We start from the raw sequence: 24,600 nt of genomic DNA on the forward strand, positions 1-24,600 counted from the left end.
CACTATCAGAGGACCCCAGTCTACACTATGGCACCACCGCACTCTACACTATGACATACCCCACATAACGAACCCACATTACACTATGACAGGACACCAAATTACACTACAACAGGAGCCCACTCTATACTATGACAGGACCCCACTCTACAATATGACACGAACCCACTCTAAACTATGACAACACCGCACTCGACACTATGACAGGTTCCCAATCTACAATATGACAGAACTCCACACTACGTTATGACAGGACCCCACTCTACACTATGACAGGACCCCACTCTGCACTACGACACTCCCACACTCTACACTATGAAACGACCTCACTCTAAACTATGTCATCACCCCACACTACACTATGACAGGACCACACTCTACACTATGAGAGGACCCCAGTGTACACTATGACACCACTGCACTCTACAGTATTACATGAACCCACACTACACTATGATAGAACACCAATCTACATTACGACAGGAGCCCACTCCACTGTATGACAGGACCCTCTCTACACTGTGACTGACATGACCTCATTCTACACTATAAAAATACCGCACTCTACACAATAATAGGACTCCACTCTACCCTATGAAATGACCAGTCTACACCATGACAGGACCCCACTCTACACTATGACACAACTCCATTCTATACTATGACACAACCTTACTCTACACTATGACAGGAGCCCACTATACACTGTGACAGGATGACAGTTTACACTATGACAGGAACCCACTCTACACTATGATATGACACCACTCTACAATATGACAGGACCCAACTCTGCATTATGACAGGACCCCACACTACTCTAGACAAGACCCCACTCTACACTATGACAGCACCCCACTGTACACTATGACAACACTGCACTCAACACTATGACAGGATCCCAATCTACACTATGACAGAACCCCACACTACACTATGACAAGACCCCACTCTACACTATGACATATCCCACTCTACACTATGACAGGACCCCATTCTACACTATGAGAGGACCCCAGTCTACATTATGACACCACCGCACTCTACACTATGACATGAACCCACATTACACTATGATAGAACACCAATCTACACTACAACAGGAGCCCACTCCACACTATGACAGGACCCCCTCTATACCTTCACTAAGAGGACCTCATTCTACACTATGACACTACCCCAATCTACACAATGACAGGACACAACTCTACACTATGAAATGACCACACTCTACACCATGACAGGAACCACTCTACACTATGACATGACTCCATTCTACACTATGACACAACCTCACTCTACACTATGACATGAACCCACTCTACACTATGACAGGTTCCACTATATATTGTGACAGGACTCTATTCAACACTATGACAGGAACACACTCAACACTATGATACGACCACACACTACAATATGACAGGACCCAACTCTGCATTATGAAGAGGACCCCACACTACTCTAAGACAGGACCTCACTCCACACTATGACATTCCCCACTCTACAGTATGACCGGACCCCACTCTACACTATGACACTACCGCACTCTTCACTATGACACAACCTCACTCTAAACAATGTCATGACCCCACTTACACTATGACAGGATCCAACTCTACACTATGAGAAGACCCCAGTCTACATTATGACACCACTGCACTCTACACTATGACACGAACCCACGTTGCACTATGACAGGACACCAAATTACACTACATCAGGAGTCCATTCTATACTATGACAGGACCCCCTCTACACTATGACAGGACCCCATTCAACAGCATGACATGACAAAACTTTACACTATGATACGATCTCACTCTACACTATGACAGGACCCCACTCTACACTATGTTAGGATCCCACGCTACAATATTACAGGAGCCCACTATACATTATTACACGAACGCACTCTGCACTATGACAGGACCCCACTCTACAGTATGACACCACCGCATTCGACACTATGACAGGACCCAAATCTACACTATGACAGAACACCATATTACACTATTTCAGGACCCCACTCTACAGTATGATACGACCCCACTCTACATTATGATGTACCCCACTATACAATATGACAGGATCACACTGTACACTATGACACTACCGCACTCTACACTATGACACGACCCCACTCTACACTATGACAAGACCCTACTCTACACTATGACACGACACCTCTCTACACTATGACACGACACCACTCTAAACAATGACAGGACTCCACACTACATTATGACAGGACCCCATCCTACACTGTGACACGACACCACTCTACACCATGAGAGTACCCCAATCTACTCTATGACACCGCCACACTCTACATTATGACAGGACCCCACTCTACACTGTGACAGGACCCCACTCTACACTGACAGGAACCCATTCTACACTGTGACTGGACCCACTCTACACTATGAAACCACTGCACTCTACACTATGACACTACACCACTCTACACTATAATAGGGCCCCACTCTACACTATGACAGGACCCCACCCTACACTATAACAGGACCCTACTCTACACTATGATAGGACCCCACTCAACACTATGACAGGACCCCACTCTACACTAGGCCAGGAGCCCACTCTACACTATGACAGGACCCCAATTTACAATATGACAGGACTCCACACTACATTATGACAGGACGCCATTCTACACTGTGACACGATACCACTCTACACTATGAGAGGACCCCAATCTACACTATGACAGGACCCCACTCTACACTATGACACCACCGCACTCTACATTATGAGAGGACCCCACTCTACACTATGACAGGAACCCACTCTACACTATAATAGGACCCACTCCACACTATGACATGACACCACTCTACACTATGACAGGACCCCATTCAACACTGTGACAAGACACCACTTTACACTATGACAGGACACCATTCTACACTACGACAGGACCCCACTCTACAATATGACACAACCCCACTCTACACTATGACATACCCCACTCTATACTGTGAGAGGACCCCACTCTACACTACGACACAACCCCACTCTACACCATGACCGAACCCGACTCTACTCTATGACACGACCCCACTCTACACTATGACAAGACCCCACTCTACACTATTACAGGTCCCCACTCTACACTATGACACGACACCAATCTAAACTATGACAGGACCCCACTCTACATTAGGCCAGGAGCCCACTCTACACTATGACAGGACCCCACTATACACTATGACAGGACCCCAATTTACAATATGACAGGACCCCACACTACATTATGACAGGACGCCATTCTACACTGTGACACAACACCACTCTACTCTATGAAAGGACCCCACTCTACACTATGACAGGAACCCACTCTAAACTATGACACGACACCACTCTACACTATGACACGACCCCACTCTACACTATGACAAGACCCCACTCTACATTATTACAAGTCTCCACTCTACACTATGACACGACACCAATCTAAACTATGACAGGACCACACACTACATTATGACAGGACCCCATTCTACACTGTGACAAGACACCAATCTACACTATGAGAGGACCCCAATCTACACTATGACAGGAGCACACTCTACACTATGACACCACCACATTCTACATTATGACAGGACCACACTCTACACTATTACAGGACCCCACTCTACAATATGACACGACCCCACTCTACACTATGACAGGAGCCCACTCTACACTATAACACGACTGCACACTACATTATGACATACCCCACTCTATACTATAACAGGACCACACTCTACACTATGAGACGACCTCACTCTAAACTATGTCACAACCCCACTTACACTATGACAGGATCCAACTCTACACTATGAGAGGATCCCAATCTACACTATGACACCACCGCACTCTACACTATGACACGAACCCACATTACAATATCAGAGGACACCAATCTACACTACGACAGGAGCCCACTATACACTATGACAGGATGTCCTCTACACAATGACAGGACCTCATTCTACACTATGAAAGGACCCCACTCTGCATTATGACCGGACCCCACTCAACACAATGACATGACACCACTCTACTCTATGAAAAGACCCCACACTACAATATGACAGGACCCCACTCTACACTAGGGCAGGAGCCCACTCTACACTATAACAGGAACCCACACTACACTACAACAGGACCCCACTCTACACTATGACACCACTGCACTCTACACTATCACAGAACCCACTCAACACTATGACAGGAACCCACTCTACACTATGACAGGAACCCACACAATAATATAACAGGACCTCACTATACACTATCACATGAAAACACTCGACACTATGACAGGACCTCACATTACAATATGACAAGGCACAAATCTACACTAAGACAGGAGCCCAATCTACATTATGACAGGACCTCATTGTACACTATGACAGGACCTCATTTTACACTATGACAGTCCCCACTCTAGACAGACCCCACTCTACACTATGAAAGGACCTGACACTACACAATGATAGGACCCCACTCTATACTATGACACCACTGCCCTCTACACTATGACACAACCACACTCTACAATATGACACGACCCCACTCTACACTATGAGAAGACCATACTCTACACTATGACAGGACCCCACTCTACACTATGACAGGACTCCACACTACAATATGACTGGACCCCACTAACACTATGTAAGGACACCACTCTACAATATGACACGACCACACTCTTTACTATGACACAAACACACTATACACTATGACTGGACCCACTCTACACTATTAATACACTACACTCTACACTATGACATGACACCACTCTACATTATGACAGGTCCCCACTCTACACTATGACAGGACCCCACTCAACACTATGACACGACACCACTCTACACTATGATACGACCCCACACTACAATATGACAGGACCCCACTCTACACAAGGCTTTGAGCCCACTCTACACTATGACAGGACCCTACTCTACACTATGACAGGACCCCAATTTACAATATGACAGGACCCCACACTACATTATGACAGGACCCCATTCTACACTGTGACAAGACACCACTCTACACTATGAGAGGACCCCAATCTAAACTATGACAGGATCACACTCAATATTATGACAGGACCCCACTCTACACTATGACAGGACTCCACACTACAATATGACTGGACCCCACTAACACTATGTAAGGACACCACTCTACAATATGACACGACCACACTCTTTACTATGACACGAACACACTATACACTATGACTGGACCCACTCTACACTATTAATACACTACAGTCTACACTATGACATGACACCACTCTACATTATGACAGGGCCCCACTCTACACTATGACAGGACCCCACTCAACACTATGACACGACACCACTCTACACTATGATACGACCCCACACTACAATATGACAGGACCCCACTCTACACAAGGCTTTGAGCCCACTCTACACTATGACAGGACCCTACTCTACACTATGACAGGACACCAATCTACACTAAGACAGGAGCCCACTCTACACTAAGACAAGAACCCACTCTACACAATGACAGGACCCCACTCTACACTATGACACAACCCCAATCAACACTATGACACGACCCCACTCTACACTATGATACAACCCCACTCTACATTATTACAGGACCCCACTCTACACTATGACACGACACCACTCTAAACTATGACAGGACCCCACTCTATATTATGACAGGACCCCATTCTACACTGTGACAGGACCCCACTCTACACTATGTCAAGAACCCAATCTACACTATGAAAGGAGCACACTCAATATTATGACAGGACCCCACTCTACATTATGACACCACCACACTCTACATTATGACAGAACCCCACTCTACACTATGTCAAGAACCCAATCTACACTATGAAAGGAGCACACTCAATATTATGACAGGACCCCACTCTACATTATGACACCACCACACTCTACATTATGACAGAACCCCACTCTACACTATGACAAGAACCCACTCTACACAATGACAGGACCCCACTCAATACTATGACACGACCCAAATCTACACTGTGAAAGGACCCACTCTACACTATGACAACATGCCCTCTGCATTGTGACATGACCCCACTCTACACTAGGAAACCACCACACTCTGCACTATGGCACAACCCCACTCTACACTAAACACAACTCCACTCTACACTATGACATGACCCCTGTCTATACTATGACAGGAACGCACTCTGTACTATGACAGGAGCCCACTCTACACTATGACAGGATCCGCCTCTACACTATGACAGGACCCCACTCTACACTATGACTAGACACCACTCTACACTATGACACGATCCCACTCTATACTATGAAAGGAACCCACACTACAGTATGACAAGCCCACTCAACAATATGACATGGCCCCACTCTATACTATGACACAACCTCAATCTACACTATAGCAGGACCAAAATCTACACTATGACACCACCACACTCAACAATATGACAGGACCCCACTCTACATTATGACACGAACCAACTCTACGCTATGACACCACCGCACTCTACACTGTGACAGGACACCAATCTACACTAAGACACGACCACACTCTACACTATGACACAATCCCACTCTACACTGTGATAGGACCCCACTTGACACTATGACACCACCGCACTCTACACTATGACAGGACACCAATCTACACTATGACACAACCACACTCTACACTATGACATGATCCCACACTACACTATGACACCACTGCACTCTACACTGTGACACGACCCCAGTCTACACTATGACAGGACCCCACTCTACACCACGAAGGACCCCAATTTACACTCTGACAGGACCCCATCTATACCATGAAAGACCCCAATTTACACTATGACAGGACCCCACTCTACACTATGACAGGACCCCACTCTACACTATGACAAACCCCACTCTAAACTGTGACACGACATCACGCTACACTAAGACACCACCCCAGTCTACACAATAACACGAACCCACTCTACATTATTACAGGACCCCACTCTACACTATGAGAGGAACCGAGAATACAATATGACAGGATCCTACTCTACACTATGAAAGGACCCCAGTCTACTCTATGACACCACTGCATTCTACACTATGACACAAATCCACATTACACTATGACAGGACACCAATCTACACTACGACAGGAACCGACTCTACACTTGACAGGACCCTGTCTAACTATTACAGGACCTCATTCTACACTATGACACGACCACACTCTACACCATGACAGGACCCGACTCTACACTATGACACGACTCCATTCTACACTATGACACAACCTCACTCTACACTATGACAGGACCCCATTCTACACTGTGACACGAAACCACGCTACACTATGAGAGGACCCGAATCTGTACTATGACATGAGCACACTCAACATTATAACAGGACCATACTCTACTATGATACCACCGCACTCTACACTATGACAGAACGACTCTCTACACTATGGCAGGACCCCACTCTACACTATGACATGACCCCACTCTACACTATGACAATACCCACTCTACACTCTGATATGACCCCACTATACACTATGACTGGAGCCGACTTTAATTATGACACAACCTCAATCTACACAATGACAGGACCCCACTCTACGCTATGACACCACTGGAATCTACACTATGACAGGACCCCACACTACATTATGACAGGACAACCACTCTACAGTATGACATGACCCCACTCTACACTATGAGAGGACACCAGTGTACACTATGACACCACCGCACTCTATACTATAACACGAACCCACATTACACTATGACACAAGACCAATATACACTACGACAGGAGCCCACTCTACACCATGACAGGACCCCACGCTACACTATGACATGACCCCACTCTACATTATGACATGAGCCCCACTCTGCATTATCACAGGACACAACTCTACACTATGACAGAACCCCACTCAAAACTATGACAGGACCCCTCTCTACACTATGAAAAAACCCACTCTACACTATGACACCACCGCACTCTACACTACGAAATGACCAAACTGTACACTATGACAGGACCCCACACTAACTATGAAACGACCCCACTCTACACTATGACAGGACCACACTCTACACTATGACAGGACCCCAATTTACACTCTGACACGACCCCATCTACACCATGAAGGACCCCAATTTACACTATGACAGGACCCCACTCTACATTATGACAGGACCCCATTCTACACTGTGACACGACATCACTCTACACTATGAGAGGAGCCCTATCTACACTATGACAGGAGCACACTCTACACAATGACAAGACCCCACTCTACACTATGACAGGACCCCACTCGACACTATAACACAAGCCCACTCAACACTATGACACGACCCGAGTCTACACTGTGAAAGGACCCACTCTACACTATGACACGACCCCACTCTACACTATGACACAACCACACTCTACACTATGACACAACCCCACTCTACACTATACACGACACCACTCTAAACTATGACAGGACCCCACTCTACATTATGACAGGACCCCATTCTACACTGTGAAATGACACCACTCTACACTATGAGAGGACCCCAATCAACACTATGACAGGAGCACACTCAATATTATGACAGGACCCCACTCTACACTATGACACCACCGCACTCTACACTATGACAGGAACCCACTCTACAGTATGACAGGACCCCCTCTACACTATGACAAGAACCCACTCTACACAATGACAGGACCCCAGTCTACATTATGACACTACCCCACTCAACACTATGACACAACCCCACTCTACACTGTGAAAGGACCCTCTCTACACGATGATACCAAGCACTCTACACTGTGACAGGACACCAATCTACACTAGGACACCACCACTCTGCACTATGACACGAACACACTCTACACTATGACACCAACACTCTGCACTATGACATGACCACACTCTACACTATAACAGGAACCCACTCTACACTATGACAAGACCCCACTCTACACTATGACAGGAGTCCACTCTACATTATGAAAAGACCACAGTCTACAATGTGACACGAGCCCACTCTACAATATGACATGACACAACTCTACACTATGACAGGACCCCACTCTACACTATGACAGGACCCCACTCTACACTATGACAGGACACCACTCTACACTATGACACAAGCCCACTCTACACTATAATAGAACCCAACTCTAAACTATGACACAACCTATACTATACACTATGACAGGACCACACGCTACACTATGACAGGACCCACTCTACACTATGACAGGAGCCCACTATACACTATGACAGGACCCACTCTACACTATGACAGGAGCCCACTATACACTATGACAGGACCCAGTCTACACTATGACACGACCCCACATTACACTATGACAAGACACCAATCTACACTAAGACAGGAGCCCACTTTACACTGACATTACCGCACTCTACATTATGACATGACCTCACTCTAAACTATGTCACGACACCAACCTACACTATGACTGGACCACACTAACACTATGTAAGCACCACACTATACAATATGACACGACTCCACTCTACACTATAACACAAACCCACTCTACACTATGACAGGACCCACACTACACTATGAAACCACTGCACTCTACAATATGACACGACCTCACTCTACACTTTGACAAGACCCCACTCTACACTATGACAAGATCCCACTCTACACAATGAGAGGACCCCACTCTACACATGGCAGGACTCCAATTTACACTATAATAGAACCCACTCTAAACTATGACACAAACTATACTCAACACTATGACACAACCCCACTGTACTCTATGAAAGGACCCACTCTACACAATGACATCACTGCACTCTACACTATGTCATGACCCCACTCCACACTATGACACCACCGCACTCTACACAACGAAATGACCAAACTCTGATTAAAACAGGACCCCACACTACACTGTGACAGGACCCCACACTAACTATGACAGGACCCCAATTTACACTATGACAGGACCCCACTCTACACTATGACAGGACCCCACTCTACACTATAATAGAACCCCACTCTAAACTATGACAAAACCAATACAATACATTATGACAGGACCCCACTCTACACTATGACAGGAGTCCACTCTACTCTATGAAAGGACCCCAGTCTACACTATGTCATGAGCACACTCTACAATATGACATGACAAGACTCTACACTATGACAGGACCCCACTCAACACTATGACAGGACCGAACTCTACACTGTGACATGACCCCACTCTACTCTATGACACGACCTCACTCTACACTATGACACAACACCACTCTACACTGTAACAGGACCCAACACTACACTATGAGAGAAGCCCCCTCTATACTATGACATGAAACTACTCTGCACTATGACAGGACCCCAATTTACACTATGAAATGAACCCACTCTACACTGGACAAGAGCCCACTCTACACTATGACAGGATCCTACTCAACACTATACAGGACCCCACATTACACTATGACAAGACCCCACTCTACACAATGACAGGACCCCATTCTACACTATGACAGGACCCCAATTTACACTATGACATGACCTCACTCTACACTATGACAGGACATCACTCTACACTGTGACAGGACCCCACTCTACACTCTGAACAGAGCCTTCTTTAATTATGACACAACCTCAATCTACACTACGATAGGAGCCCATTCTACACTATGACAGGACCTCCTCAACACTATGACAGGACCTCATTGTACACTATGACACAACCCCACACTACACTATTTCACAACCCCACTCTAAACTATGAAACGACCTGAGTCTACATAATGTCAGGACCTCACACTACACAATGACAGGACCCAACTCTATACTATGACACCACCACACTCTACACTATGTCACGACTCCAGTCTACACTATGACACGACCCCACTCTACTCTATGACACAACCCCACTCTACACTATGACATGACACCACTATAAACTATGACAGGGCCCCACTCTACATTATGACAGAACCCATTCTACACTATAATATCACTGGACTCTATACTATGACAGGACCCCACTCTACACTGTGACAGGACCCCACAGTAACTATGACACGACCCCACTGTACACTATGACAGGACCCCTCTCTACACTATGACAGGACCCCAATTAACACTATGACAGGACCATACGCTACACTATTACAGGACCCCAATTTACACAATGACACTACCCCACTGTACACTATGACAGGATCGCACTCTACACTATGACAGGACCCAACTCTACACTATGACAGGAACCCACTCTATACTATCACAGGACCTCACTCTACACTATGACAGGACGCCACTTTCCATTATGACAGGACCCCATTCTACACTGTGACACGACACTACTCTATAAATTGAGAGGACTTCAATCTATACTATGACAGCAAAACACTCAATATTGTGACAGGACCCCACTCTACACTATGACAATACCTCACTCTACACTATTATAGGATCCAAATCTATACTCTGACAGGACCCCACTCTACACGATGACATGAGCCCACTCAACACTATGACAAGACCCCACTCTACTCTATGACACCACCCCACTCTACACTATGAAATGACCAAACTCTAATTAAAACAGGACCCCACACTATACTATGACATGACCCCACTCTACACTATGACAGTACCCCACTCTACACTATGATAGGAGTGCACTCTACACTATGAAAGAACCCCAGTCTACACTATGTCACGAGCCCACTCTACAATATAACATGACAAGACTCTACACTATGACAGGACCCCATTCTCCACTATAATAGAACCCTAATCTAAACTATGACACAACCAATACAATACACTATGACAGGACCTCACTCTACACTATGACAGAACCCACTCTACACTACACAGGACCCCACTCAACATTATCACACGACCCCACTCTACACTATGACACGACACCACTCTATACAGTGAGAGGACCCAACACTACACTATGAGAGAAGCCCCCTCTATACTATGACATGAACCTGCTCTGCACTATGACAGGACCCCAATTTACACTATGACATAAACCCACTGTACACTGTGACAAGAGCCCACTCTACACTATGATAGGATCCTACTCAACACTATGACAAGACCCCACTCTACATTATGACAAGACCCCACTCTACACAATGACAGGATTCCCTTCTACACTATGACAGGATTCCCTTCTACACTATGACACGACTTCACTCTACACTATGACAGGACCCCACTCTACACTCTGACCAGAGCCTTCTTTAATTATGACACAACCTCAATCTACACTATGACAAGAGCCCATTCTACACTATGACAGGACCTCCTCAACACTATGACAGGACCTCATTGTACACTATGACACGACCCCACACTACACTATTTCACGACCCCACTCTAAACTATAAAATGACCTGAGTCTACATAATGTCAGGACCCCACACTACACAATGACAGGACCCAACTCTACACTATGACACAACCACACTCTACACTATGTCACACCTCCAGTCTACACTATGACACGACTCCACTCTACATTATGACACAACTCCACTCTACATTATGACAGGACCCCATTCTACACTGTGACACGACATCACTCTACACTATGAGAGGACCCCTATCTACACTATGACAGGAGCACACTCAATATTATGACAGGACCCCACTCTACACTATGACAGGACCCCACTCTACACTATGTCAGGATCCCACTCGACACTATGACAGGACCCCACTCGACACTATGACACAACCCGAGTCTACAATGTGAAAGGAACCACTCTACACTATGACAACACTGCACTCTACATTATGACACAACCCACTCTACACTGTGACAGGACCCCACACTACATTATGACAGTAGCCCTCTCTACACCATGACAGGACACCACTCTACACTATGACAGGACCCCACTCTACACTATGACAGGACACCACTCTACACTGACAAGACCCCACTCTACACTATGACAGGACACCACTCTACACTATGACAGGACACCACTCTACACTATGACACGACCCCACTCTACACTATGACACGACCCCACTCTACACTATGACACGACCCCACTCTACACTATATGACCCCACTCTACACTATTACAGGAGCCCAATTTACACTATGACACAACCTCTACTCTACACTATGACAGGACCCCACTCTACACTATGACACGACCCCACTCTACACTATAACACGACCTCAGTCTTCACAATGACAGGACCCCACTCTACACCAAGAGCCGATCCCACTCTATAATGACAGGTCGCCACTCTACACTATGACAGGACCCCAGTCTACACTATGAGACGACCACACGCTAAACTGTGACATGACCCCACTCTACACTGTGACAGGACCTCATGCTACACTATGACAGGACCTCACTCTACACTATGAGACAACCCCACTCTACACTGTGACATGACCCCACTCTACACTGTGACAGGACCTCACGCTACACTATGACAGGACCTCACTCTACACTATGACAGGACCCCACTCTACACCATGACACGATCTCACTCTACACCTGACAGGACACCACTCTACACTATTACACGACCCCACTCTACACTATGACAGGATGCCACTCTACAATATGAAACGACCCCACTCTACACTATGACAGGACTCTACTCTACACTATGACAGGACCCCACTCGACACTATGACACAACCCGAGTCTACAATGTGAAAGGAACCACTCTACACTATGACAACACTGCACTCTACATTATGACACAACCCACTCTACACTGTGATAGGACCTCACGCTACACTATGACAGGACCTCACTCTACACTATAACATGACCCCACTCTGCACCATGACATGACACCACTCTACACTATGACAGGACCCCAATCTACACTATGGCAGGACCCCACTCTACACTGTGATAGGACCTCACGCTACACTATGACAGGACCTCACTCTACACTATAACATGATCCCACTCTGCACCATGACATGACACCACTCTACACTATGACAGGACCCCAATCTACACTATGGCAGGACCCCACTCTACACTGTGACAGGACCTCACCCTACACTATGACACAACCCCACATTACACTATGACAGGACACCAATCTACACTAAGACAGGAGCCCACTTTATACTATGACACTACCGCACTCTACATTATGACATGACCTCACTCTAAACTATGTCACGACACCAACCTACACTATGACCGGACCACACTAACTCTATGTAAGGACCCCACTCTACAATATGACACGACCCCACTCTACACTATGACACAAACCCACTCTACACTATGACAGGACCCACGCTACACTATGAAACCACTGCACTCTACAATATGACACGACCTCACTCTACACTATGACAGGACCCCACTCTACAGTAAGACTTGACCCACTCTACACTATGACAGGACCCAACTGTATACTATGACTCGACCACCCTCTACACTATGCCGGGATTCACTCTACACTATGACAGGACCCCACTCTACACTATGACAGGACACCACTCTACACTATGACACGACCCCACTCTACACTGTGATATCAATACATACACAATAAACAAAATGTAATAAATTATTTTAAAAGAACAGGAAGATGTGTATTTGTAACAAGTGAAAAAGCGGGATACAAATAATATATAACACAAAGTGATCTCAACCAAGCTAAAAGGTCTGTAAGGATATTTGACAAAATATGTATAGATGCAGAATAAATCCAACATTCCTACCTGATATTTTTCACACCTTTGAAAGACCTACAGAATATGTGGCATTTAAAATGGTTTAGGTTTTTCATGACCGTGAGACACAACTGTCCTGACAACACCAATTGGATCAGAGAGGAAGATGGGCATCAAAGAAACTTGTTAAGGAATTCGCCTTCAACATGGTAGAAACAGCCATTTGGGCAAGAAACTGCTCTTGCCTGGACTCTTTGACTCTATGCTGTATAAATTGGGCATGATGGACCCACAGGACAGTGACTGCTGAACTTGCCAAAACAAGCTGGACGGTATTGTTGCAGTCAGTTGCAAGGTTCCTGCTTCATGGAAGAGTCTGCCAGACATTCTTCAGGACACAGAGAAAAATGACTGACAAACTGCCAATATAGGCAGATGGTTTAAAACTTCCTGCTTCACTGACAAGTGTACCAGACACACTGTGGCTAAGATAGATGCTCCAATGTTACAGAGAAAATTTGGGTAACTGTCCAGGCAGCGAGATGTCTCTGTCAATTCTAGAGTTTATATATTATCCTTCTGAGGTCTTTGATGGAGTTAAAGACAGATAATTACGATTATGGTTTTCCTTAGTTGTGATAAAAGATAAGTTTCATATAAAACTTTAGACTCACAAAGATAAGACAGATGATAAAATATTTTCTATAAATTTTGCCAAATGTTAGTGGACTAAATATTATTAACTATAGTTCTTGCTTGATAGATGTTTTGTTATATATAATTTTACTATCTTAAAGTTAAGCCTTTCTTTTTATTTAGACAGAAAAGAGGAAATGATGGGAGATGTCCTTGTGTATATATGCTTCTCTTATTGGTTGATGAATAAAACACTGATTGGGGGCTGGAGAGATGGCTCAGCATCTCTCTGACTGCTCTTCCAGAGGTCCTGAGTTCAATTCCCAGCAACCACATGGTGGCTCACAACCATCTGTTATGAGATCTGGTGCCCTTTTCTGGTGTTCAGATATACATGGAAGCAGAATGTTGTATACATAATAAATAAATAAAATCTTTAAAAAAATAAAAAAAGAATAAAACACTGATTGGCCACTAGCCAGGCAAGAAGTATAGGTGGGGCTACCAGACCAGAATTCTAGGGAGAGGAAAGAGAGAGAAGCCAGCAGGAAGAGACGCCATGCAGCTGTTGGGAAGACAGGATGCTGGATGTTCTCCAGTAAGATAAGACCATGTAGAAATACATAGATTAGCAGTTATGGATTAATAATTAATTAAGAGAGAGCTAGGTAGTAAGAAGCCTGAACCATTGGCCAGTTTATACTTAATATAAGTTTCTGTGTGTTTATTTGGGGCTAAACGGCTATGGGAACAGGCAGGACAGAAACTCCACCAACACCTACCCATTTCTCTTATTTCTAAATTTCTCCAATGAGCATATGCATTATTTTTCTAATCAGAAAAGAAAATTCTGTTTATTGAAAAGGAGTTGGGTTTGAGTACAGTTCAGCTATGAAGTTGATGTGAGACTTTGGTAAACCCCTCCCCTTCTGAGTCCCACTTGAAACATGAGATAGATTAACTGCACTCCTGTGAGAATGGTGAGAAAGCAGTGTGACAAAGCCAGGCAACTACACGTTAGGGTGGTGACCTGGAGTTCTGGCCATGGTTCTCAACAGTTGGGCTTTGTCTCACACCTATATAAGTGCAGAAGCAAGCTGGCTCTAGTACAGGCAGTGCCCACAGAAGGCTGGTCTGATGGAGCCAGCCTGTCCTCCCTAGCCTGTCCTCCTCAGCCTGTCCTCCCTAGCCTGTCCTCCCCAACCTGTCCTCTGAAGAGTGCACTCAACAAACACCTCCAGGTATTCTCTATGCCAGACATGGGTCTCAACAGAGCGACTATAGGAACAAACCAGTGTGGACACTACTCTGAGTCTGTTCCCTTGTGTATGTGCACCTGTGTGTGTGTGTTGGTTTTTTTCAAGACAGGGTCTCTCTGCATAGCCCTGGCTGTCCTGAAAACTCACTCTGTAGACCAGGCTGGCCTCAAACTCAGAGATCCACCTGCCTCTTCCTTCCAAGTGCTAGGATTAAGGGCATGCATGGCCATGGCACATGGAGTGTCTGTTCTTTTTTGTTCTGTTTTTGTTATTTTGAGACAGAGTGTCTGTTCTTATAGGGGAAGGCAATAACATGAAGTACTCAGAGAGCATGAGGTAATACCTGCTATAAAGACAACACCGATGGTGGAGCATGCCTTTAATCCTAGCACTCGGGAGGCAGAGGCAGGTGGATCTCTGTGAGTTCGAGGCCAGCCTGGTCTCCAGAGCGAGTGCCAGGATAGGCTCCAAAGCTACACAGAGAAACCCTGTCTCGAAAAACCAAAAAAAAAAAAAAAAAAAAAAAAAAAAAAAAAAAAAAAAAAAAAAAAAAAAAAGGTTAATGCTACAAACTTTCCAAAACAAATTTAAAAGAAAAAAAAAAATCTATTGATTTACTCTATCCTCCAAGTCCATCTCCCTATAAAAAACAAAATCCAAAAAAACTTTAAATGCCACATGACTATAATCCCAGCATTCAGAAGGCTGATGCAGGGGATTGCTCTGAGTTTGAGGCCAACCTAGGCTTCATACTAAGTATCATGGCAGTCTGGACCACAGTCTAAGACCCTATCTCAAAAATAAAATAAAAATAAGGAGGCAAGATGGCTCAGTGAGTAAAGGTGCCTGCCTCTGCCTCCAGAGTGCTGGGATTTAAGGCATGCACCACCATGCCTGGTCAGTAATAATATTTTTAAAAGGTAACTCTCTTAAATGGCTGAGAGCTGAGCAGCTACATCACTAAAGATGCCCCAAGTGGTTCACAACTGCTGAAAGAGGCTCTAGTCCACTTGTAACTAAGTAAACACACAATAAAGTTACAATAATGCTCTACTAGTTGCTCAAAGGAATGACTCACAGTTTTTGCACTGACAATATCAAGTATTAGGGTGCATAATATCAGGAAATCTCATTCACAGTGGGTAGGAAAATACATGATCATTACCAACCCAGACTGTCACTGCCTCAGGTTCACCAGTACTCCTGGGGACACGACAAATAGGAAGGTATGCATACAGCAAAAACAAGAAAGAACCTACACTTGCATCAACTATATAATAAATAAATAAACAGTGGCATGCAGTCATGTGCTATTTGATAACAGGGATGCATCCCGAGAAATGTATAGTTAAAAAGTAAATGCTGCCTCCGGGAATTCGGGAGGCAGAGGCAGGCAAATCTCTGTGAGTTTGAGGCCAGCCTGGTCTACAGAGCAAATTCCAGAACAGGCTCCAAAACTACAGAGAAACCCTGTCTCCCTGTCTTTAAAAACCAAAAGAAAGAAAGAAAAAAGAAAAGAAAGTTGAGTGCAGAATACAAAAGCAATGAACACAAAAGTCAGGTTGCTGATTGCCATTCTTTGGTGAAAGAGGCCTCTCGTACAGTGTGTTCTATTTCTCAGCGTGGTGTCAGTAGGTACAGAGATATTTGTGATTAATCTCTGAGCGAAAGATACTCTTCTAGATGTCTGCTGTATTTCACAACTTTTAAATTGTTTATGTATTTGTGTCTGCATGAGTGTAGGTGCATTCTGAGACCAGAAGAGGACACTGGATCCCTGGGGCAGGAGTTACAGTTGTGAGCTGCCTGACCCAGGTACTGAGAACCAAACTCAGGTCCTCTGCATGCACCCTCCCTGCCTCTGAAGGCCTGGAACAGCCTTCTCCCTTCTCCTCTGGAACAAAGCCATTCCTCTTCCAGCAACAGCAAAGGACTGCTTCCTGTGTCTCTATGGTTACCCAGGCTCTACCTCTGGCAAAACACAGCTCCTTACAAGGGTTAGGAGGCCTGTGTACTTGTGGTTTCCTTCAACAGTCTGCATGTTCCTTAAAAACACAGACCATGTGTGTCATCTCACAGGACTGACTGGCCCCAGACTCAGAGCTCCTGTGAACAGATGGATAACGGGATAGCCAGACAGAAGAGCAAGAAGAAAGAGCATTGGTAGAAACCCACCCTGACGTCAGGCAGCCCAACTCCATCAGACCCTGAAATGGAGGCTTAGCTCTGTGGAGTCTCCCCTTTTCCCACTCTGCCTTGCCCTGGAGTCCTGCCCTAGCCTCCTAGGCCCAAGAAGTCCCAGCTTGCCTATTGCCAGCCTTTATACACCAGCTGTCCAACCCCGATCCCTACAATAGTCACAGTACCACCATTCATTTCAAGGGCACCCCAGTGGGCCCTGCTCGGCTTCCCAATCCTTCTTTCCCACCATCTACAGGCGAGAAGACTCAGGAATGATCCACTATTTTCTCCTCCTGGCCCTTCCCTTCAATAATAGGACTTTCGGGCAAAAGAAGCTCCAAAGAAGCCATATCCACACGGATCCCAAAAGCTCAGGATGGAAGGAATGAAAGGAGATGTGCCTATCACCTACCGGAAGCCACTATGTGGGTTCCTAGGGCTGACCAGGATGCAGTCCCAGGTGCGATTGGAAGCATTCTGGAACAGGATCAGCTGCCCTTCCTCTCGAACACGTTCATGTGAGGTATAGTCAGCCACAGATATCTCCTTCACCCGGAATGGGTTTGAGAACAAGTTGGTGACACTACTGAGGGTGTTGACAAGGCGTCCGAAGAACTGCATCCTCCGTGGGGCAGGTGGGGGGGGGACAGCCTGCCCCCTTACTCTGGAAAAAAATAAGGTCTCTGGTCAGCTGGATGCAGCCTCTCATGCCCACTCCCAGGTGTCCTGCGTGGACACTCCATCACCTACCAGCTCTGTACCAATTCTGGACCAGCAAGAACCTGAAAATGACAGAAACTGCCCTGCATGGAATAGCAGGTCTGATGGAAAGTTCCAGACCCTCAGGCCAGGCCAGGGACCTCTCTGACAGAGAACAGGTACTGACAGTAAAGACAGTGGGCATGAATGTGCTGTCTGCAACAAGGCCTGGGCAAGAGAGCAGCTTCTCTCCTTGAAAATCAAAGATGACACTCTGGAGATAGCAAAGCTTGGCATGGGCATGCCAATCCCACAAGCAAAGCCAAGGTCCCCTAGCTATGACACGCCAGACTGCAGCATACCACTAGGAAGGGGGCAGGGAGTGCCTGTCTCTCTGCACCCTGTGACTGGTTTCACACAGAGCTCTGAAAGCAGCCACAGAGGCGAGTCCTCTGGATGAAAGTGAACCCACCAAGTGTGCATTTGTGAACACAGAGATGTGTGTGAATGTCTACATGTGCTTGTGGGGCCAGGGTCAAACCCAGGTATCTGTTTTCAGGTGTTCTTCACCTTGTTTTTGAGACAGGCTCTCTCACTGACCTAGAACTCACCAAGTAGGCTAGATGGGCTAGCGAGTGAGACCCAGGGATCCTCCTGTCTGCCTCTCCAGCACCAAGATCCCAAGTGTGGGCCACTGTGCCCAGCTTTTTTATTTTTTTAAAGGTTTTTGGGTATTTTTCAAGACAAGGTTTCTCTCTGTAACAGTCCTGGCTATCCTGGAACTCACTCTATAGCCCAGGTTGGCCTAGAACCCAGAGATTCACCGGCCTCTGTCTCCAGTTGCTGGGATTAAAGGCCCCGCTTTATTTACCTGGAGGCTGGGGATGAACTCGGATCCCCACACTAGAATGGCTGAGCTACCTCCTTAGCTGAGATTTTCTTTTTTACACTACAGATTAAGTCAGAGTTTCTGCTATAAAAATTGTCTCCCAGTTTAGATTGGAGCCTCAGGGTGTGTGTGTGTGTGTGTGTGTGTGTGTGTGTGTGTGTGTGTGTGTGTGTGTGTGTATGCTAGGGATAGAACCCAGGGTCCCATGTTCATTAGGCCAAACCCTCAGACCCAGAGTTAGAGATCTGTGTTTTCCAGATGTGTGTGTTCCACAACAGCCAAGGCTACAAGGAGAGGCTCCTTTTCAAAAACAAAACAAAAAGATAAAAGATCACAAAATAGCAGATACTGATGATAAATGAGCAGACAACATGAGGTTATGGTTAAAAATAAGACCACAGGGTGGCAAGGTGGCTTGGCAAATTAAGGCACTTGCAGCCAAGCCTGACAACCTAGCTTGATCCTTCTTCAGACTTACATGTGGAAGCGGAGAACTGACTTCTTTAAGTTGTCCTCTGGCCTCCACGTATGCAATGTCACACACATACACACACACACAAATGCACACACATACACACAACAAAAATGGTAAGATGTGATAAAAATCATATACACACTTACTGTAGTAACAGTTGTTTTTGGACATAGTTAGGGAATCTATCCCATGGTCCCGGGAACACAAAACATTCTACTGGACTATATGCCCAGCCTCATAGTCAAGATTTTTGCTAAAATTGTTGATTTAAGAGGATCTTGCCACACACACACACACACACACACACACACACACACACACACACAAATAAATGAAGAAAGGTGAAGTGACATGCCTGAGGTCACATAGCAGACAGGGAAGGCATGAGTGTCACAACCCTCAGGTGAGCAGCTCTCTCACCCCTGCATAAAGTCTTTCTTCTTCTTCTTCTTCTTCTTCTTCTTCTTCTTCTTCTTCTTCTTCTTCTTCTTCTTCTTCTTCTTCTTCTTCTTCTTCTTCTTCCTTCTTCTTCCTCCCTCCTCCTTCTTCCTCCCTCCTCCTCCTCCTCCTCCTTCTCCTCCTCCTCCTCCTCCTCCTTCTTCTTTATTCTTCTTCTGTCTTTTCAAGACAGGATTTCTAACAGCCCTGGCTGTCCTGGAACTAGCTCTGTATACCAGGCTGGCCTCAAACTCACAGAGATCCTCCTGCCTCTGCTTCCTGACTGTGGGGATTAAAGGTCATGTGCCACCACTGCCCAGCTCAAGTTTCTTATGACAAAATTTAACTGAGTAAATATTTTGCACAATTCTTTTTGAAGGGCTGGTAAGATGACTCACTGGGTAAAGCCAATTATTGTGCGAGCCTAGAAATCTAAATTCAATCCCTAGGACACATGTTAAGGTAGAAGGAACTAATTAACTCCACAAAGTTATCCTCTGACCTCGACATGTCCACCACAGCACTCACTCTACCCACATACATGTACAAAAGACAATAGACAAAAGCAGCATACCAGGGTATGTGGAGGTGAAAGGCCTGGTTTCATGGGCAATACTGTTGCTTTTCTTGATTTTCCAAATGGCACACAAAATTACCACAGCTTTATAGAAAGCTATGTAGGCTGAGCCTGGGCTGTGTGTCAGGCCTACCTCAGAGGAGCTATAGCTTCATGCAGATTTGCCAGAGACCAGGCCAGATGCAGAGAAGAGGCCCGCTGGTTTAACCCACTTGCCAGTGGAACCAGCAGCCTCACTTAGAGGAAGGGCCCCATCCCATCACCCTCTAGTAAAGGACACCTCCCATGTGTTGAAAGGCCTGGCTTCCATCCAGTCGGCTGGGGCCAGTGTGACACAATGACATAACTAAGGAAAAGGCCAGGACGCCAGCCCACTGTGACACTCTAACAGCAGCCACTGTTCTCATCAGGTGGAAGAGAGAAAATGAACTCTATGGGACTGTGGGTCACATCCCGGAGCAAGCATGGCATGGCCCGCCAGGGATGCTACAAGGCAAAGAAGACATGTGTGCCTACCTCTTGCCATCCATCCTGTCCCTACCACCTCAGGGCTCAGCTGGGTCCTTCCAGTCTAGATATAAGGCAGAATCAGGCTAGGAACAAGGGGCTACCAGAGCCTCCTCCCCACCTGCCGCCTGCTGGGCTTGCTTCTTACAGTGTCTGTGTTCCTATAATATCCGTTTTCTACTGCTGACCCTTCTGCTCCATGCCAGAACTGGTTTCCTGATGGGGCCATTTGATATAGACTGCCTGTTTCTAGGCATAAGTGCCACAAGTGAAAAGGGACAAGCCCAGACCATCCATGGTAATGGTGCCCATGGTGACTGTTTCACTCCAGTGTCAGGTCAAGCTCTGTGGCCTTGACTCTCTCACCCACTTCCAGTCACAAGTCCAGTGGATCTGCTTGGTTTGTTTCTGGAAGACAGTGTCTGTGGGGTCTGGGACTCTTCTCCCAGAGGGACTGAAGACAGGAAGGCCAAAAACTAGTAGACTCTCATCAGAGATAGGGAGATTACATCCAGGGAGTGCCTCAAATGGAAGGTTCAAAAGACAAGAGTATACATCTGACCACCAAAATGAAAAGCAAAAATCCTGAAGAGACCCTGGAAAACTCTGCAGTGAGTTCCCCAGAAGGGGCTGTTTGGGTTCATGAGGGCCAGTAAGCCCAGGCTCCACCCTGAGCACATGGTCCCTGTGTGGTAGAACATTATTTTAAGGTGTGTGACTTGTTTATGCTGCATTTGTTTAATTCTATGAAGTTGTGATTCTTTGCCTGTCTAAAACATCTGATGGTCTAATAAAGGGCTGAACAGCCAATAGCAAGGCAGGAGCAAAGATAGGCAGGGCTGGCAGACAGAGTAGATAAATAGAAGGAGAAAGGAGGAGAAGGAGCAGCAAGAGAACAAGTAGAGGAGGACATCAGGGGCCAGCCAACCACGGAGTAAAAAGGAAAGATATACAGAAGTAAGAAAGATAAAAGCCCAGAGGGAAAAGGTAGACAGGTTAATTTAAGATAAGAAAAGCTGGCTAGAAACAAGCCAAACTATGCCTGGGCATTCATAACTAAGAATAAGCCCCCATATGTGATTTATTTGGGAGCTGGGTGGCGAAGCCCCTCAAAAAGACCAAAAAGCCAAAAGAGTAAAACATCACACAACATTCCTGGGTAAGGACACTGGAGGATAGAGCTCAAGCTCTAAGGGAAAGACAGAAGGGGATGGGGAGAGCCCCGCCCCCAGCATGTATAGTGAGGGAAATGGGTGGGAGGACAGAGGCCTGCATGGCCACCATGGACAAGCATGTCATCTGGCCTGGCTGCATCCACCTCAGCCATGAAGGTCCTTGGGCAGGTCTCAGAGGAGACAGGAGCTGCACCCATTCTTTGGGGGTCACTCTTCTGCCAAGGCTGCCAAGCTGTCTGTCTTCCCTCCTCACTCTTGGATGGTTTCGGGTGGAAGCTGCTAATTGGGAGCCATGAACCATCCAGTCCATTCTATAGGACCCAGAATGTCCTCCTGCTTATGCCAGGCCTCCTCTTCACCATTCTGGGTCCTTTGTCACTCCAAAGGCAAAGCAAACACTGGACCGGCCCCTTCCTACAAGCTGGCATTTAAGACATTTCTAAATGGAGGTTCATGAAAGCCCAGATCCTGGTCCAATCTTACCCACATGGCTCCTCTGTGCCTATCTACCACACAGACTACAAAATGAATGATGGTAACCCCCTCCCCCACCCCACCCCACTCCCGTGCTGCATGACCGTACCTCCCACTAAATAACTGTACCCCTCACTGAATGACCTCACCAATGAATGACCGCACCTACCTGCTGCATGACTGCACCCCCCCCCACTGAATGACCACACCCCGACACACACTGACCCTGCATGTCCTGTGGATCTCCAACACTTCAGAGAAAACCCAAATTCCAGAGCGCATGTCAGAATCCCCAGGAGAGGGCCAGCCTGCACTCCATCGCCGTCACCCCATTCTAGTCATTCAGCCCCAGCACTACCTCCCAGACTGTCATACTTGTGCCTCAGTGTGCCTAGGTGCTCCAGCACCTTCATTTCCTGGCCTGCATTACTCCCTACCCCATTTAACCTCTCTCCTGACAGACAAGAAGCATGGAGTGAAATAAACTTTTCCTTTCTCATCTCTCAAGACCCAGTTTGGGGGTCACCTCTTCCAGAAGTA

At 46.2% G+C, this 24,600-nt stretch overlaps 1 protein-coding gene across 4 annotated transcripts in view; it reads right to left on the reverse strand.

Annotated features, from left to right (window-relative positions):
- Pla2g6 (phospholipase A2 group VI) overlaps positions 1-24,600 on the reverse strand; it is a 95,883-nt gene that overhangs the window by 67,807 nt on the left and 3,476 nt on the right. For all 4 annotated transcript variants that reach the window (XM_027403992.2, XM_027403995.2, XM_035440763.1 and 1 more), the window contains one exon: positions 19,239-19,490. In XM_027403992.2, coding sequence (XP_027259793.1) covers positions 19,239-19,447 — 209 coding nt within the window. In that variant the 5' untranslated portion in view covers positions 19,448-19,490. The remainder of the gene's footprint in view (positions 1-19,238; positions 19,491-24,600) is intronic.

This window comes from Cricetulus griseus, chromosome 2 (genome assembly GCF_003668045.3).
Source record: "Cricetulus griseus strain 17A/GY chromosome 2, alternate assembly CriGri-PICRH-1.0, whole genome shotgun sequence".
NCBI lineage: Eukaryota > Metazoa > Chordata > Mammalia > Rodentia > Cricetidae > Cricetulus > Cricetulus griseus.